Source organism: Cupressus sempervirens, chromosome 3 (assembly GCF_028749045.1).
Source record: "Cupressus sempervirens isolate cs-2001-9-10 chromosome 3, ASM2874904v1, whole genome shotgun sequence".
Lineage (NCBI taxonomy): Eukaryota > Viridiplantae > Streptophyta > Pinopsida > Cupressales > Cupressaceae > Cupressus > Cupressus sempervirens.
The window spans coordinates 339318806-339339019 of NC_143120.1; the positions used below are offsets into that span (position 1 = coordinate 339318806).

The window sequence follows — 20214 nt, forward strand, 5'->3', positions numbered from 1 at the left end:
GCAATAGGCTAAGCCACCTCAATTGCCTCAAAGGTGTTGAGTTTAATATTATGTTAAGCCTTCTTATGCAGCTGAAGATCTACCACCTTGGTCCGGTTCATCTATTCTAGTGGAACCAAATTTGCCACTACTAGAAATGAAATCCTTCTTACTCCCCATTTTGGAATTGTCTTTCATGTTGCATTGTTGCCCTCTTGTATACCTCCTACTGGTGAAGTACCACTGGCTTCTCCAACCACTGTATGGACTCCTTCCTTATATACGGCCATGATGTTGACTTCTTGTCGCATACAGAGGTCTAATGGCCATATGGTCATGCTATCTCCCTCTTGTTGTATGGTCATGCCATCTCCTTCCTATTATACAGATGTCCTTGTTGTACGGTCTTGTTCTTCTTTGTTTGTTTGTTCTGCACCCGTACGGTCTTCCCCAATAGTTTCCTCTATACAGTCATTGCTTGCTTTGTTCGTATGGCCTCCCTATGTACAGACATTCTCCATTATGCCCTTCATATGACCATCTTGAGTACAACCCACTTCATATGTATGTGCCTCTGTGCAGATTTTGGCTTGTTGGGTGATGGCTCTCAACAATGGTCCATCTTCCACCAAAAGGAATGTGACCTCGACAGGTGTGGCTCTGATTCTCCCTAGCTGGAACTCATCTCTGCTTGAGTCTTAGGAGGACGACTTCCATCCTTGTCACATGGGTTTGTACTTTGAGCTTGAATATAAGTCTCCTATGCAACTTGGTGCCTTAATTTTTTTGTTGTGGCTCTCCCCCTCCACTACATATTCCAAATTTATCCATATGGAACCACTATGCCATGGTCGGCTTGTAAGGTCCTACCTTGTTTGCTAGTGCAAATGTCTTCCTGTGTTCTAGGGCCACCTATGTCCAAACCGCTTTCAAAAACAAGCTATTGCATGACAAGGCATGTAAAATGCCTTACATGTCAACTCCTAAAACTCCCTTAATCAATATGAAAGTTGAGCCCAATTGTAAATCCTCCCTAAATTCAGCTCATTCACAATCGGTAAACATCCAAATGGCTATGTCGGATGTTCGGCTCCCACCCGTGAGTTTGCTTTTCACCAGGTCGACGGTATACATTCACTCTTCATTTGCTATAAATATTTTCTTCAATCCCCGGCTATGGTTCTTGCTTAGAATACTTTCCCATTCCTGCTCTATGAGATCACTCCTACACATTAATCCCAACCATTTCTTCTTTTCCTCCATTGTCATTTTGGTTGGAGTTTTTGTTGGATCTTGCCCTCAATTAGAAACCCCCAATACCTTGTGTATCTCTTTTGCAAAATACGAAATGGTAAGAGTTTGCTGAAAAATACTAAATCACTGATTTATGCCCTTTCTCATCATATCCAACAATCATTAATCTCAACACAAGCTCAAACTCTTTTAAATCAAAAAATGACATAAGAATGATTTTATCAAACTCTGCCCTGCACAATGCCTCCTTTAGCATGATTTTCCCATGCAATCTCCCACCATATTCTACATTCGCTTCCTAACACGCTTTCAAATATGACACTAATGGCTATAACTTTTTTTGTGCTCTTGACTTTATCCTTTGTAGTAGACGCTATTTTCCTCACCTATAATCCCTTGTCTTTTCTTGAATCAATAATCGTTCCCTTGCTTGAATTACATGTACTTGTTTTCACCATCTTGTGATTCTTTTTAAATAACCAAATGGGTTTTGTATTCTTCCTCTCACAATTGTTTCCTTCCATGTGTCCAACTCCAGTTGTTCTAATTTTTCCTCCTGTACTATTTCCCTTGCTTTCTCTATGTATGGCACTTTCTATTTGTCCAGCCAACTTCATACCGAGCTTTGATTCCCTCTCGTCTGTACGTCGTATGGAGTTGTATGCTACCCTCTCACCCGTACTTTGTCTCCCACCAGTACATCGTACTGATACTACAATCATTCCCTAATCTATATGTCGTACAACTACTACAATCCTCCTCAATTTTGTATGTTGTACGGCTGGCACAATCCTTCCCAAACATGCACAGTCCAATTTTGTACGACCCTTCTCTTTGTTGTTATCTATACACTATCCTCTTGTTATGCTCGTACGATGTCTTCAACTTCTAATGTTTGTACGTCGTATGGTTGATTGCTTTCTCCCAATGTCGTCCATATGCTTTTTACTCTTCATACAGTGTATGGCAATTTGCTCCATGATGGTGGGTTTGATCCTCCCTGTTGATCTATGTACTACATCTTTGTCATCTTCCTTGTTGCTCCATACCTCCCTTCTAACGTTCTCTTTTATAATGAATTTGTAGGCTTCAATACTCCACCCTAATTGTTTTATTGCTTTTTCCTCTTCACTTTCTAATTTTCCTTTTATGTTCTTTAAGTAATTTTCTTCTTTTATTCCTATAGCATAGATATGAAAGGTTTCTTTTCCTCTCTTTATAAAGTTTCAAACTTTCAACTTAGACCCATTACCAGAGTCCTTCAAGGGATTATTGTCCAGTGTTAATAGCCTTATTGCCCCATTTGTCCCTACCTTTATTATCTTGTATAGTCCCAACCAACGTCCTTTGAACTAGCCAGGCTTAATTTCATTGTTCTCATTGTACATAAGTACTAACTTCCCTGGTTGAAAATTCATTCTTTTCAAATGTTTCTCGTGCCTAAACTTCCTTCTTATTTGCACCACCTTCGTAGCCCATTGAGGTATCATCCTTCTTTCATCCAGTTTCATTAAGGTATTGAAACTCTCCTTCAAGCTTTGCATATCTCCCAATATCTATTCAACTACTACTCTCAGACTCGGTACTGTATATTCTATTAGTAGTATCGTCTCCTATCCACACATTAAATGAAAAGGAGTTTACCCAATAGTGGCCTTGAAGTAGTTTGATAAGCCCACAAGACTGTCTGAAATGTCTTGTATAGGATGGACACCAGTACTTTGTTTGTCACTTTGGCTTGTCCATTGGCCCAAGGATAGTATGGACTGGAGAGGGTATGAAAAATCTTGAACTCACTTGCAATCGTCCTGATTACTTGATTCACAAAGTGTACTTCTCTATCACTTGTTACTTGTAGGGGTATGTCTAACCGAGTCACTATTTGTTCATAGAGAAATCTCACAGTGTCATGTTGTTACGAAGTGCCCTTGCCTCCACCCATTTTGTGAGGTACTTGGTTGCCACTATTACATATTTACATTTGTGAGTGTTACTAGCAAGTAGGGGACCTACAAAATCCATCCCCCATCTTTCGAATAGCTCGTTGCTATGACAAAAAAAGTGGCATGAAATCTCTTGAGGGGTTTGTCTACCCTTTGCCATGTATCATAACTTAGAAGCCATTCTCAAAGCCACCAGAGTCCTGCTAGTAATACTTTTCGTGTCATAGCATCGAGTCCCATGCGGCCTCCTATCAGTCCTTCATCAGAATCCCTCAGTACTCTTGAAATTCCCTCCTCCATTATACACCTTTGTAGAACCTCATCTAGTCCGAGTTTATACAATAGCCCATTGATGAGCTAGAATGTCCTACTCTTCAATGCAAACTTCTTCCTTTCGCAAACTAACATATCCCTAGGAAAAGAAAAAGTTAATAGGCAGTGGCCAATGCCTTCATACCAATGTGGTAGCGATTTGAAATAGATGTGCATCTGGGAAATCCTCGTTCACTCCCTTTCCCACAGGTTCTCCTAATTTTATCCTAGACAACTGATCTACAATCACATGGCTCTTTCTTGGACGTACTATGATTTTAAACGTAAATTCTTGAAGGAGGATTAGGAGGATTAGCCACCTACTTACCCTTCCTTGTATAATGGGCTTGTTTACCAAGTACATGAGAGCTTGATGATCAACAAAATGTGAAAGGCGTGGCTAATAAATAATGTCTAACATTTTGAACGACATAAATCATACCTAGTGCTTCTCTCTTCGTTGTGTTGTAGTTTCGTTCAACTTTAGAAAGTAACCAACTTGTGAAGTACATTGGCTGTTCCAAACCCTCCTGTCTAATTTGTGCTAGTTTAGCGCCAATCGCATAGTTGCAAGAGTCCACATGGACATGAAACTCATTCCAGGTTGGGTATATGAGAATCAACGCTCCCACCTATCTAGACTTCAATTCTTGGAAGACCTCCTCCTGTTCCTTTTTCCAGATGAATGGTTCTCCTTTCCTGGTTTATTTTTCTAAGGGTAAGGATACTTCTACAAATCTTTTTATGAACCTCCTCTAGTATCCCATGTGCCCTAAAACTGATTTGACCCCAATTACATCCGAGGGTCTTTCCATGTTTACAATGACTTTGATCTTGTCTAGGTTTGTTTTCAATCCTTCTTTACACACAATGTGGCTGAAGAGTGTACCCTAAGAAACCACAAACCTACATTTCTTTGGAATCAACGCCAACCTTGCCCTACAACATCATTCTATGCATTCTCCAGTGCCTTTCAAGAGGTGCGCCTTCCCACTATAGCCTTCCCACTATAGATTGACCAGTCATCTAGGAAAGCTTTGAAATTCCCCACTGACATTCCATCAAAAATGTGGAGTATAATCCTCCCAAATGGCATCATATTATAGGCATATACCCCATCTTCCACTATGAATGTGGTTTTCAGTTTGTCCTCTTCAGCAATGCTAATTTGGTTATACCCTAAAAACCCGTCCATGAAGGAATGCATCTCATGACTAGCCAACTCTTCTTGAATGCTATCAATAAATGGAATTCAGAGTAGTAGCAGAGATTTAGGAAGGAATCGAGAGTTGCGAATTGTGAGTAGAGCTAGTAACTACGTGTGGGGCTTAGGAAACAAGAAGATTGCTTGTGGCTTGCGAGCACAAGTTCTAGATCTTGCTTGGTGTGTCTATCATATTGTTGTGTTAGTACAGCTCTGGGCTAGCTAGGAGTTATTTGGATCTTGTGAGGTCTTGCAGAACTATTACTGTAATTGCTTTTGTATTTGGCTGTAACTGGAAATGCCTTATAGCCTAACACATTGCATATAATAAATTGTTAATGAATGAAGAGTTGGATTTCCTATAAGATCTTGTATCTTGTGTTGTGTTTGCGTTGTGTGGTTGTTTGTTGGGGGCTTGGTCACCTCCATTGGGGATTCACTCAGCCTTGCATTGCATCAAAAAATCTCCTTTGGATGGTCTTCCTCCCCTAGGATCACCCTTTCTAGTTGAACTTCTTCATATTTTACTTCTTTGTCCTTCAAGAATTTGAGCCGAAGTGTCATCAAGTTTGGCCATACCCTCATATTCCCCATAGCATATTGGGTATTCTTTCTAGGATTTTGCCTCCTGAATCTGGAGCATATTTAATTCTGGTTGAAATACCTCACAATGCCGCATTTGCCAATGGAACCAACCATTGAGGGAACTTGTTTCATCATTTGAACATTCTCCTAGCCTTAATATGCCTTATTTATCTGGCTCGACTCCTCCACCATCTTCCACCTCTACTTCAGAATCAAATGTGAGTTCTTGAATTACAATTTGGTTACTCAAGTCATTTGCATACTTCCATCCATCTACTTCAATGAAGAGAGTATTTTTTCCCAGTTGTGATTCACCTTCGTTGTTGCCAGTCATCCTCTCCTTGATAATGCATCATATCCCTTCTCATCATATCCCTTCTCCTCTAGAGTAATCACTACGAAATCTAGGAAGATTTGTCCTGTGCCAATAACTAATTTTTGTCTCATCAAAGTCCCTATAGGCTTGATTCCATGTTGATCTACTCTACCAACTGGAATGTGGGTGGCCAAAGAGTCAAACTTAGCAAAGGTCAAACCCATGTATGTGTATTATTATATTTGAGCATGAAAAGAAGCAGTTTCACATGCCCACAAATCAAGCATTGGTTATCTGTGCGTGTAGATCATATGATGCCAAGAGAGCCACAAACCAGTCAACCCAACATACAACAAAAAAATGCACATAAATATCAAATGGGATTTTTAACTCTATCATTTGTTCCAACCTGTAGCACCTGTGAAGAATTTTGATACAATTTGTTACAGTTCTATTGTAGGCTCTGGTCTTTGGCAGGGAGAAGACCCCTTAGAATCCCTAAAAAGTTAAAAACTTATTGAAGACTTTTTAAAAATTTAACATTATAACAAACTTAAATTTTTTTTGCATCAATTTTCACTACCGGAATCTTCAGTTTGCTTGCTTGCTACAAATTTCAAACCTCAACCCCTCGAATAAATTATTACAATGAATTAAAATGTTACTGTCAGCTCATTTGATCACCAGATTTATCTTCAAAACTGTCCAGGAAAAAAAAGGTTTACATAAAATTTGTCATAGAAGGCTGCATGAAATTAAAAGTTCTTCCTAGATATTAAATGAGGTTTATCCAGTCTCTCTGTCAAGCTTGCTCAATCTTCTGGAGTTACTCCCATGTCTCACTCAGAAAGCCAACTAGATGCAGAAAACATTACCTCTCAGTCATTGGAAGTCCAAGAAAAGTCCTACCATTTTCATCCAATCACATAAATTCCAATGCTTTAATCAAAACAACATTGTCAGCTTTCAGACTAGCATCATGAGCATTTAAAACTAATGCGAAAAAAATAAAAATACTACGGGTAGCATTTACCAACTGTAACATAAGTTTTGTTTTTCTTCTGGAAACCAAAATATAATCAACACTCTATGAAACTTTCTCAAATAGAATAAAGTTTTTTCCTACTATGTTGACTAAATTATCAATTATTGAAATAAAGAAAAGGAAATGCAAGCACCATTATTCTTATCTATTTTAAGAACTAACCTTCTCCTGTAATGTTTCTAATTCAAATCCCAGTTCCCTCAGAGCTTCTGCATATTGGTCACTTATCCCAAGATTGTGTATGCTGTTTGATAATGAACGCCCTGCAAATAGAAAACAGCATTTCATTGAGAGAATATTGTGAAAGAGTTTTATATGCTCATGACTGATTCAGACGACAGATGGTCACAACATTCTGAAATTGAGATACTATGCAAATTACAAAGCTAAATTACACAAAGAAGTACGGAAATACACAAAATTAAATGAAAGACAGATATTAAAGCTCACATAAAGAGACCTAAAATGCTTGTTCCAATTACAATCCATTCAAAATCTTGGCTTAAGCACTAAATTATCCTTTAATGAAAGCATCAAAAGCATCAGAAAACAAATATGAAAATATGATTCTGCAAGAATAGTTACCAACTTTCAGTTGCCTAATTATAATATGAAAATGTTCTTAGCCATTGTAGTAACATTCCATTAACATAGCAATAACACCACATGTAAAAGTGTTGTGTTTTTCAATCAGACAGATTTAAAAGAGGCAAATACATAGTAACAAGAAAATATGTAATCAAAATTTAAAAATCAAAATAAAAGTTTGACTGTGCTATTTCATTGCCAAGTTGCAAACTGCTTATGATAGGAATAAATGTATGACCTCTTACTGCGAGCGGAGACCAAAATCAAGATTTTAGACAGCTAAAATGATCACTAGCATAATATCATTAATCAATGAAGGAATACCATACTATCAGTATCAATAACAAAATGCCATAATATCATTGACCAGAGAAGAGGAAGATGTAAAATGTTGCAATATGCAAATTATAAACTATGATGAATCATAATGATGCGATGCAATTTTGCACTCAAATTGCAATCAAAACAATCAAATTCAATAGAAAACACTTCTGTAATCATTTATGGACTCATTATATACATCTTGTTATTAAGTTCCACAAACAAAAATTATGTTTCTAATGAAATTTAAGCAATTTTTGTCATGCCCTTGCCATAAAACATTTTCACACCATCCTCAAGCAAGAAGAAAACACACACACACATATATATATCTGTGTGTGTGTTTGTAACTACATTTACTTATTGGCATACGTGCAAGAAAAATCTAAGTTTATGATGGCCAACTATGAAAGAGAAATGTATTAATGATAGCTGACCCCCTTTTGGATATGCATATGAAATCGGCCAAGACACACACAAACACACACCTCTGTGTGAGAGAGAGATTAATGAGGCAGCAATTGAAAAGAAATTGAATCAATTACCTTTGCTGAGTAGCTATTACATTCTAAGAGAGGCTATTATATTTGTAATGAAGCAGCAATCAAAAAGTTAGTGACTAGTTAAATAAAGTTAAAAGTGGCTGACTATTTGTCAAGGCCGACTCATTATAAAAGGTGGTGCTGGAACTAAAATAAGTTAAGGTAAATTAAATAGCATTTCAATAAGGCTGACCATTAAATCAATCTCCTCTTTTCAAGATGAGTAGGCAAGGAGAGTTGAAGATAAAAATGGAAAAACAAGGCAGGAAAATGTCACATTAGCAGTTCTTATAGCAAAACTGGAGTGAAGGAATAAAAGACGCATCATTAAAACACAAACAGTTTTCTGAAAAGAGCACTAATTATAAATCAGTCAAGTTAGAGGGATTTCTGAGTATAGCAACAGTCTTATGCATGCATAATAAGCAGACAAGTGAAAGGGAGAACATGCAGATCTAAAAGGAAAAAGGCATGGATATCAAATTTGGAATAAAGAAGGAATCGGCAGATAATTTAGACACGTCAGCTCTCTATGAAGAGAGAGAATCTTAGTATAGGTTGTGAATCCACATTTCCCTTAAGGGCTATAAAGGAGGAGCTACTCTTTAACAAAAGGATGCATCCAAGGAGATAAGATCTGAGATAAGTAACCTGCAATCAGGGAACAGAAGCCTTTTAGATTTAATAGGCACTGTGGTAGGCACTGGGATGATGTTTTAATAAACTTTTATGTCTTTCGATTTAGTCAAGAAGGAGAATTGTTAGTCTATTGAAAATTGTTTGATTGTTGATTAAATTTATTAATTCTCCCACAAAGAATCATGTAAGGGTTAGTCAGAAAACACAATTGGGAAAGCAGATGTGGGTTCCCCCTTTAAGTTGGCCACCTCAATGTTGGATGGACAAGAATGCTATAGTGGGTGTCAATAGCTCCCAATTAATTTCATCTTTCCTTTATAGCTATATCATTGTTTTGATCCAAGGTGACAATTTTGGGTATTTTGTAAGACCTTATCGATCTGGTCTTTGAGATCCTTCTTTCATATTGCTTGGAGACTAAGACTCATCAACCCTCTCACTTCTTTCAAAATATATTTTAAAGCCTCTATATAGCAAGAGAGGCTCCACAGGTTATGCAAAGCCTTGTTCAGGTTGTCAATCATATCTCTCATGAGTTTCTTTAGAAAACTCTTAACACTAAAATAGCCACTCCTCTTGCATATGGAAAACACTACGTACAGCAATAGAATGCACAATAAGTCATTCCTCTTCAACTTGAGTTCTCTTTGGTATTCACTATTCTCAATAATTGAGATTAGAAGTGTATTTGCAAAGAATATATAAAGTTTGCCAGTGCTCCTCTCTCTCAAGCATGTACGGCAATCTCCGTAATTACCAACGCTTATGAATGCAAACTATCAACTAGAATTCTACCATATACAATTAAGGTATTTCATGCTGCTCCATTTCACCTTCTTGAGTGTTGCCATATAAATTGTTATGGCAATAAACCTTACATTAGAGACTTCACCTTGTATTTCTCGACAACCCTACCTCCATTTCAACCACCCTTGGTGATTATTTTGTCTTCTTTGTCATGAGCAACAAGATTTTCTTGTTCCAACATGGTACAAGCTCCTTGTTCCCCTCCATCTCTCCCCTAAGATCTTCTAGAATACTATCCTTCCATGGAGCTCCCCCATAGTTCAAAACACCTAATTGGATTGGGTCTCCTATGCAAGCCCTCTTTTTAATGTACTTAAACAACTTATCACTAGAGTCCCTTCTCTCATCCCAATCTCCTATCACTAGTCCTCAAAAAGTCTTCGAAGAGCTATTTTGGAAATTTGTTCCCCAAAGCAGCTAATTAAGAGGGAGTAGTGTCTCTCAAGTATGGTTTTGATTCACTTTGTTAGTCCATTTACTAGCTTTTCAATGAAATTGTTCTTTCTAGGTTCCCTCTCATATAGCCAAAAGGCATAAGTCTACAGCTGGAGCCATATGCACCTCAAGCGACCATGTACATAAAAGTAGCGGTTTAAATCTCACTAAAAAAATTAAATTGTAGTTGTTAACGTTGAAATGGAAAGTTGTTGTGGTTTCATTGATCAATAAACAAAAAGTAAAGATGGATTATGGGTGAAAAATATGAAATGGCGTTACAATTTCCTCACTACTGCTGTTTTAAAAGTTTAATTCCAATACTCTTGAGAGTCATTTCTTTTCATTTACTTGAGTTTTTGTATGCCTATGCTTTTAGCATTCCAAATGCCACCATGGAAAAAATAAACAATATGAAGATTTCCTGTGATTTTCAAATAACTTAGGTAATCTTCTTTGATAAAGAATTTTCTGCAAAAGCATGTTATAATGATATTATATTATATTATATTATTACCATACTATAATCATAATGTACAATACTATACTATTTACCAAAATGTATGCAATGTCCCCTAGTGATATTTTAGGATTTGGACCTAATTTCTAATTGCAAGAGACTTCTCTCTACTAAACTTATACTCTAAATGAATTTGGATAGTAACAATATGCCATTTCTGAATATTTACTTACTTGTCTAAGTTTGCCTCTCTACTAAACTTATACTCTAAATGAATTTGGATAGTAACAATATGCCATTTCTGAATATTTACTTCCTTGTCTATGTTTGCCCTTTTTCAAAGACAAGTGACATAAATCAAGTATCACCTTAAAAACTTAGACAATCCCCAAGGCATTGAACTGGAAAGTATTGCATTGAAATGAGGGAAAATAGAAGCCAAGACCAAATGCTAAAAAACAGCACTTGCTAAATATATCCATATGCTAAATATAGAAAATTTGCCAAAACTTTGAAAACCTTTACCAGATCCCTCCTCAAGCCACTAAATACCTAAGTTGCCAATTCAAATTCAGGTTCAAGAACCCAATTTGCTGGTGCGGCAATATTGTGAATGGGGTTTTGGATTCATTTGGGTTCATTAGTCAAAAACAATGTAAATATTTTTTTCATATATATACTGGATTAAGACTGATACCAAGTTCAAACCCAACTAGTACCAAGGGTGGTAGGGGCCAAACCCTACAACTAAGCAAAGTCCCTAATTAAGTCCACTTAGCCGACAAGAACCCAATAAAAGGCTAATGGAAATCTCATTTTGAACTAGAAGCAAGAAGGGGACATGACAATAATAGCAATCAGAGATGGTTTGAGGTAACAGGGCTATTCCACTTTGTTTCATGTTTCATGTCTTCTTATTTATGTCTGACAAATGGCACCTTATTGTGGGAATGGTTTCTTCTCAATTTCTAAGCTTTCATGAGATTCATATATGCAACAAGGTTATTGCAATGAACTTGTGTCTTTCTCTGATTTATGTTCACTTCAGAAGGCTTACATTGATCACCAACTATGCCTAAATTCTTTATTTTTATGTCAATAGTAACAGATCCTTACAGTCTCTATTTTCCAAGAATGAAAACATGCTGCATGTCATTTGACACCAAAGAGGTCTTCATATGTCTTTCGTATTACTTATATTTAGAATGACATCTGCCACCACTCTATCTCACGTTACATAAACACAAATACAACAGAAATTCACCCTTTGATTATCTAGATAAATAGATCCTACATTTGAATTATAGAATTAATTTTAATCTAAGAAAACTAAATAACTTCTGCTATTAAATAGGGTAATAGATTGAAGATCAAAGCCTAATGCTACTTCTTAAAACCTTTGAGAGAATGTTTTTCAAAATCAAATAAATATGGAACAGCTAAAGGTGATCCTAGCCCAGCTGGAGCTGGTATTGTGGTGTATTCTCCATCAAGCTCATTCATGAGGGGCAGCTCTTTCTTTTTCAGTTTTAAGATACATACTAAAGCTAATTCTCTGGCATTGCTCGAAGGTGATGGATCATGGAATGTGATCCTAACCATTGATTCAAAAACTTTGACATGATGTTTTTCCAGAAAAGTTGAAAACTATAGCTGCATCAATTATGGATTGTGGAAATCTCATATCTCTAATTGCTTGAAGGTCTTAAGTTTGTCAGGACCTTGGGGAACAAATTTCTAAAATCTGAAGGAAACTACCAATTGATTGTTCAGCACTGCAAGAATCAAGTTTTGAAGGATTTGGAATTTGAGAAATACGATGGAGAAAGTTACTCCTGTTGGCAGAAATTGTTGAGATAGTTCCCTTCAGTTGTTATTACAAGGATTGCAACCAACTGTATTGTGGGCTATCATGCAAATGTGGGAGTTAGTAGAATCCCTTTGAACACTAAGTGTAGGGAGGACCCAAGAGAATGAAATATCAAGTGGTTTATAGAACTTAAGGCTCTTCCTCTAACAAATCCTCCCTTTGCAAGTTGTTAGTTCACCATATTCCAATATTTTCAATGACCATTCACTATAATTATGTGAATTATCATTCAAAGTCAAGCATCTTTGTGCTACTGTTACCTCCCACATGCAGCATTCATACTGGCATGCTGGACCCCAAGATTAGAGCATGTGGAAGCCTAGTTATAGGAATTTTCACCCCCGATATTTTTGTTCTTTTCTTCTGTTGTGTGAGTATTTTTTTGCGGGGCTGTAGAAGAAGGGCAAAATGAAATGTTGTACCTGGTTGTGATTTGGCATACAGTGACATTTTGTCCAATTGGGGTCTCACTTTACATTTCAAACTTGGCTACACTTACCCTTTGTGAAAGCAGTTTCGATAAAGGATGGACTGCAATTCTGCTATGCAGAGGAGTTTGTCAAGAAGTTGGAGGCCCATACTACAGACCACGTCTAGGGATTGGGTACTTACAAGAATCATTCTTTCAGAAAATGTTTTCCTTGTTGCAAAAGTTTTGAAGACAGGTTGCAGGATTGAGTGATGCAGCATTGAATCTGTTGCAAACAGAGGAATTGGCAGACCTCAAGTACTCCACTTATTCTCTGTCCAAGAGGCATGATGATTCGCATTTGTCATCTTTCAGGATAACTGTTTGAAAATCTTTGGCCTCCTTACTCTCCTGGACATTACAAAGCATGCCATTATAAGAGCCACTAGACAAGATTTTCTGGATTTAGGGGTGAAGGTAGTGGAGGAAGATGAGGGTGCTGGTCCAGGTCTGCTAACTGTTAAAAGGTGGTGGCATTTTGGTTTATTTATGTGTATTGTCCTTCCTGACAATTTTTTGCTGAAATTCTGCTTCAGGAGTCTTTTAAAGCTTTTTTCAGATTTCATGAAGAACAACACATTTAAAGTTCTAGGGGAACAATTCAGTGAAGTGTGATGATTGCAGTTTTAAATGAAAAAATTCATTATATATCACCAGACACATCTAACTTTAACCTAGCCACTTTCACCAATATTGGATCAAGAGAGAGAAGATATAAATTTCTAGATAACCTATATAGGTATATACAACAAATCCTACCTCTTAAAGCTCATAAACATGATAAATTTGAACTAGACTGCGCCTTTCATTATTATGTACAAAATAGAGATGATTAATTGACATGTCTTTAAATGTTAGCAGTTTTCTTTCCAGTCCATACTGTTAACTTCTGGTTGTTACAAGAGAAAGTAAAATTGCATCTACTAACCCATGAGAAACTCTAGAGACAAGTAATATAACCGCTTTGGATCCTTTTGTCGGAAATGATGTTGTGTGTCATTCCAGCTTTCAATTAAACGATCACGTACACTATGAGCTGTAGCCTGCATAAATTTAATTTCATAATTTTTAGTTCTGTTTGACTACAATAGCCTTACAGTTAAAGATCCTAGCAAGATTCCTAAAATCAAAGTTTAGCAATTAGCAAGTGAAATGATTCACATAAAACTAAACAATACTCTAAAAATATCACTGGACTAAGGATTGAAAGGAATTGTTTCTTTTAACATTTTCTATGTGACAACCATCAAATCCTAAGCCAACAAACTCATAATAGTTAAATAATAACAATATTAATATGCTAAACTATTACGATAATATATAGTTTCTATTATCTTTGTTTAGTATCTAATAATATCTATTGTAATCTTTTGTAAATATTAGAATGTTTCTAATATTTACTTTTTTGTTTCTGGAATAGAATGCTTTTATTCTTTACGATTGTTTCTTAAGGAATCATCGTTCAGTTTTTTGTATAAATTGATCTCTTGTTCACTGTTAATAACAAGCAAATATTTTCCAATTACTTCGTAATATGGTATCAGAGCCAATACTCTAAATTTTTTTGAAAATAATTATAATTTCTTGGTTGAAATTATCTGCCTTTTATTTTCGGAATTATTTACATGCTTTTTTTTTTCTTTTCTTTTTTTATGGAGGTCATCCACAAACAAGTTTTAGGTACCTAATACAAGCCCACGCATGCCTGAAATCTCTTTGGCTAAGAGCCAAGGACTAAGGAGCATCCACGCTGCCAAATTCACCCAAGGCACGATCCCAGCCTCATCCCTTATGATGTTTTTGAGCCTTGCACTCAACAAGATTTGATCCCTAGTGGGCTCTTTGTGAGCCATTCAACTTCACCAGTAGACCAAGGGCCTATTGACATTTACATGCATATTCGCTTCCAACTCTCTCTATAATTTGATTAGGATTTTTGTTCCAAGAGATTTGATTAGGATTTCTGTTCCAAGAGATTTGAATCTGCCAACTTCTAGTTTGGTTCTGCAACCCATTTCTATCTAGATCCGTCATTTTTCCTGCATTTTGACCTCCATGGCCGCCAACCTACTTTTTTGCTCGAAACCCTAGTTTTTTACCTCAAAAAAATTGATTGCAAATTCTTTGTGGGTTTTTCGAGAGCTCAACTGGGTCGTTGTCCAATTTTTTGGGTGCCTCAATTTTTGAGCCAACCGATAACATATTCTTTTAGGATAATTTGAGCTCTCTTCTAGGTCACCCTTCAAATTTTAAGGGTCTTCCATTTTTTGCCTCGAAGAACGTGCCTTCATAAATTTTCACACTTTTTCATTGGAAAACGTGCTATGGCATCATTGACCAATATTTTGCTCGAGAGCAATTCAAAATACAATGGTTGAAATTATGGCACTTGAAAGCAACGGATCATAGCAATTTTTGAATATCGGAATACCAATCAAATTGTTCTCGGTGTTACACAGTGTCCGATTGACCCTGGTACTAATCAGGATTCATGGGATCTAAATATTCGAGAGGCAGTGATGCTTCTCAAATTATCTGTGGTTGATGATCACTTCTCTCAAATTCTATCCAGCAAGACAGCAGTCGAGATATGGGCACATCTCAAAGGTTTTCATGAGACTTCTGACAAAAGCAAAGCTTTCTTCTTGAAGAACACTTTGTTTTCTATTATCATGGACAAGCGAACCTCACTCCAGGCTCACCTGAATAGGATTCAAGAAATATGTGATCAGTTGCTTGCCATCAGTCGCAAGATGGAGGAAGACATTGTGGTTATCATTCTCCAGAGTTTACCAAAGTCCTACGAGCATTCTATCGAGACTTTCAACATCACGTCTTCTAATGTTGATTTGAAGTTCCCTGATCTCTGCACGCTTCTGCTTCAACAAGATCGATGGAAACAATAGTTCGGTAGCAATTCCACCGCAACCTCTATAGAGCAAGCCTTTGTTGCCAAATCCTTTTAGAAGGATAAAGGTCAGCTTCAATAGTCTTCTCAACAAACATCCTCTACTCCGGATTCAAAAGGCTCCTGGAAGAAAAACATTCAATGCAACTATTGCCACAAGTTTGGCCACATGAAGGTTGAATGTCGGAAGCGCTTAGCTGCCCTATCTAAGCAATTTAGTTCGCAGCCCACAGCGAACAGTGCGGAGCACCTTGAGCAGACAGAATCTGCCTTTTACGCTTTTTGACAACTTTGTGCTTTGGATAGATTAACCATTAAATATTAGAATGTTTCTAATATTTAGTTTTTTGTTTCTAGAAAAGAATGTTTCTATTCTTTCTAGAAAAGAATGTTTCTATTCTTAAGGAAACATCATTCAGTCTCTTGTATAAATTGATCTCAGTTCTCTCGGCAAAAAGGATGAGGTGAACCTCTGACATCTTCAAAGAAGAAGAGTGTTCAATGCAATTATTGTCACAAGTTTGGTCACATGAAGAAAGATTGCAAGAAACGGTTGGCAATTGCAAAGTTTTCACAAGAAAGGTCAACAAAAGGCCCCAATTCTTTCACATTCAGATGAGGAGTTTGCTTCTTATGTGTTCTAATTAGCTCATCTTATGGGAGGATTTTAATAAAAAAATCCTCAAAAAAATTATCTAGTGGGTTTTTATAATGTTTTCCCTTCAAAAAAATAGTTGAGTTTTACCCTTTTCCTGAAAAATAGAGTTTCATATTCAATGATCCATGTCGCTACTTTTGTTTGGTTTTGATTGATTTTTCACCTCAAAAATCATGTTTGGTTTTGATTATTTTTCACATCCAAATTCATGTTTGGTTTTGGTAGATTTTTCGCCTCTAAAATCATTTCTAGTTTTTGTAATGGGCAAAGTTTGTGTGGGATGTAATTTCAAGGTTTTTAGCTTTTTCTTCAAAAAATGATATTTTGTACTCTTCAACTCATAGTATTTTGCAATCAATTTTGGTGCATTCTACTCATCTGCAATAATTCAAAGGGTCTGCAAGTTGTTCTCAATATGTCTCTATCTATAGTTATCCAACATCAAGTTGGACATTTTTTATAATTTTTGGTAAACGATTTTGCAAATTTGGGAAGGTCAGTGGAAGAATTGCTAGCACTTGTTGAAAACCGTTATGAAGAAGGGGACCACTTTCTTTATTTTTTCCTTGGCTAGTCTTGGTCACTTACATTTTGCAAATCCAAGGAGGGTCTCAATGGTAAGAGAATGTTTTGTCGTATTTTTTACTAAAATACATGTATTGTCTTCTACAAGGTAGTTGATGGAAAGACCATTAAAGGAGGGTAGAATTGATCATGTTGTTCTAGAATCTTAGTTCAATGGTAATTTAGGCTTTAGTTTTAGTTTTTCTTGACTTAGTCTATTTTTAGACTATGCTATTATTAGCATCTGTAAACTCTGTGCATTGTTAATGCAAATATTCATCCGTCTTTTAACAATTTCAGAATTTGGATGAACTATGACATCCAAATCAGTGGATGTGGCATAAAGTAGAAAACACCATGCCTAAATCTTGGGTGAATTGGACAAAAGAGATATCCCTTGGTCATGGCATCTAAGTTACTATTCACTCCATATTTATATCAATATTTAAGCTGTTCGTTCATATCACATCACAATTTTCTTGCAGGTGTGTTAATTGGGGTGACCTCAAGTTGTACAAGCATTGGCAATTCCATAAATAGAGCCCCGAGTTCATATAACACAGTAAACGTGTTGAAATAGGTAAAATACTAGATGCAACTCATTGGGCATGTGGATCGTTCAAATGGATGGGCATGACCTGCACCAGAAAAAGAGGATGAGTGCAGGGAGCTACACAGCATCCCAAGTTTAACAGAGGAGGCTGAGTGGACGGTCCCAGATTAATAAAACAAAATATAATTGAATTCAAGTTCCCCGAAAGTGAATTTCACAGAATAGATACACATATATTATGATAACTAAGCTAATTTTCGTAAGATACAGAAATTAGAACTATAATATGAAATGTAGAACATCAAAAAAAAGTCCACCTGGTAGGCTTCAAAGTCATCAAAAACGAAACGGTTCCTTGCAACGGTATACTCCACATGATCCAAAATATCCCGCTGAATGCTCACAACATCATTTGACAGGTAGCGATCCATCAACTTAAACAGTAGTTCAGCCCTCCCTCTCGTTTCCTCGGGGCCCTCAAAATCAATACCCTTCTTATAAACCCGAGGTCCCAAACCTTTAGAATAATCTCTCGCATTACTAACAGGTCCCTCCAAGGCCTCCAATAACGCCTTCCGAATATTATTTAAGCTCTCTCCGTCCTCTATCTTGTTGCCCTTGGAGTCCGTCACGTAAATCTTTTCAACAACTGATCCATTCTCTAAATTTAAATTTGCCTTGGAAATTTGCACTCCCATAGCTTTAAAAACTCTGGTAACAGTTTGCAGAAGGCCTGTTCTGTTCTCGGCTGTTATTATTATGAGTGTGGTATCGCCTGATGCGTCATTATCGACGGCTACATTTACAGAGAAACGAGAATCCTCTAATTTTGGGGTACCAGAGGAGTCACTCCCGCCTCCGCCAAATATTTTCTTCAGAACCTTGCATGACACGGATAATTTGACCGATTTGCTAGGGTTTTCTGACTTTTCGAATTTTGTAAAAGTGTCATTGAAAGGATGAGGTGAATTCAGGAGGTGTGGTTTGATGCAAGAAAATTTTGGCGTACATTTTAGTGGTGCTGGTGCTTTGAATGAACTCAACATATCTTCTGGATTGTTATTGTCGTGCAGTTTGCAGATTTTTTTCTTTTTCGTTCAAGGAGGGTTGCAGAAGCTGAATTCTACACTGAAAACTATGATGAAGAATTACTCGCCGTGGCAGATACAGCGTTCACGTTGGAGGGCTCATGCAAATAATAATTTTGGGATGGGGATCGTCTGATGGGATGGACGCAGGTAAGTGGGGGCCAACGGATCTATTCACTTCGTTGATTTAAATGAGCGCAAGATACATTATCGTACTATATCTATGAAAATATCTCTGAGAGCAGAGCATAATTCCATGTGTGGATAGAAGATACGTTACGTTTTTGCTATTTTTTTAATATATAATAAATAAAAATTGAAATAGGGTGTCTTAGATTTCTATGTTTTAAATTTATTTATTTAAATCTATTTTTTACATAATTATTCTTAGATCATATTTTCATATTTTTTAATAAAATATAAAATATAAGGAGATTACCAAAAAAATATCAAGTTACATTGAAATGTACAAAATAAGAGGCCAAGCCTCACAACAAGAGTTCTGAGATCAACTATCAACTAGTCCTATACATAGATACATAAAAAGAGCGAAGTAGATTTTTGTTAATTAATTTTTTATCAATTTAATCTATGTAATTATATTTAAAAATTAAATGCAAATATATTTGAATTTTTTAAGTCTTATTTATATTAGGTTGAGTTTATTCATTAATTTTATGCATTAGTCTCAAAGTTATCTTCACATGAGTCTCACCTCGAACATAGATTTAAATTTCTATAGAATGTCTTATAAATTCGTAAGTATCATTATTATTTTTATGTTAATAGCAACAAAGATAGGGTGGTGTTATTTTGAAACGAATAGCCGAAAGGTATATAAACCATCATAAACACAACATGAACAACACATTGACAGCTTAGAATTTTTTTGGATTTGATTATGTCGTAATTTTTGTATCAACGATTCGGATCACACTCTGTGATCCATCATCAGGATGAAGAAAGAGAACATGAATGATGAAACATAGCAGACTTAGCAATAAAAAGGGGGGGGGGGGGGGGGGGGGGGGGTGTATAGAGTGGTTAGCTATGTTTGATTGCTAAGTCTACTATGTTTCATGTTGTGTTTATGATGGTTTATATACCTTTCAGCTATTTGTGTCAAAATAACACCACCCTATCTTTGTTGCTATTAACATAAAAATAATAATGATACTTACAAATTTGCAAGACATTCTATAGAAATTTAAATCTATGTTCAAGGTGAGACTCATGTGAAGATAACTTTGAGACTAATGCATAAAATTAATGAATAAACTTTTTATTGCTAAGTCTGCTATGTTTCATCATTCATGTTCTCTTTCTTTGACCTAATGATGGATCACAGAGTGTGATCCGAATTGTTGATGCAAAAATTACGACACAATCAAATCCAGAAAAATTCTAAGCATTCTATGGATTGTGGAAATCTACTCTCTACTAACACATTGATAGTTGACTAACATCAAAAACCATGACAAAGTCCAACAGCATAAATTGTAAGCTACTAAAGTCTTAGCACTAGAATTGGAGTCTAGTTTAGTATCAAAACCCAATAAAGCCTTAATGATAAAACCCAAAAAGCTACTAAAGTCTTAATGATAATAAAATTGTAAACTAAAAGACATGACTAGCAAAACGAACCCAGGGTCAACAAGGTTGTTTATATGTTAG

General features: G+C 36.3%; 1 protein-coding gene across 1 annotated transcript in view; it reads right to left on the minus strand.

The window, feature by feature from the left end:
* Window positions 1–18729, minus strand: part of LOC149566376 (uncharacterized) — a 261740-nt gene extending 243011 nt beyond the window's left edge. Inside the window, exons 1-3 of the mRNA XM_089819749.1 lie at window positions 17770–18729; window positions 13698–13812; window positions 6801–6901 (exon numbers count right to left, since the gene is read on the minus strand). Of these exons, the coding sequence (XP_089675875.1) occupies window positions 6801–6901; window positions 13698–13812; window positions 17770–18498 (945 nt within the window). The 5' untranslated portion in view covers window positions 18499–18729. The remainder of the gene's footprint in view (window positions 1–6800; window positions 6902–13697; window positions 13813–17769) is intronic.
* Window positions 18730–20214: the final 1485 nt, after the last annotated feature.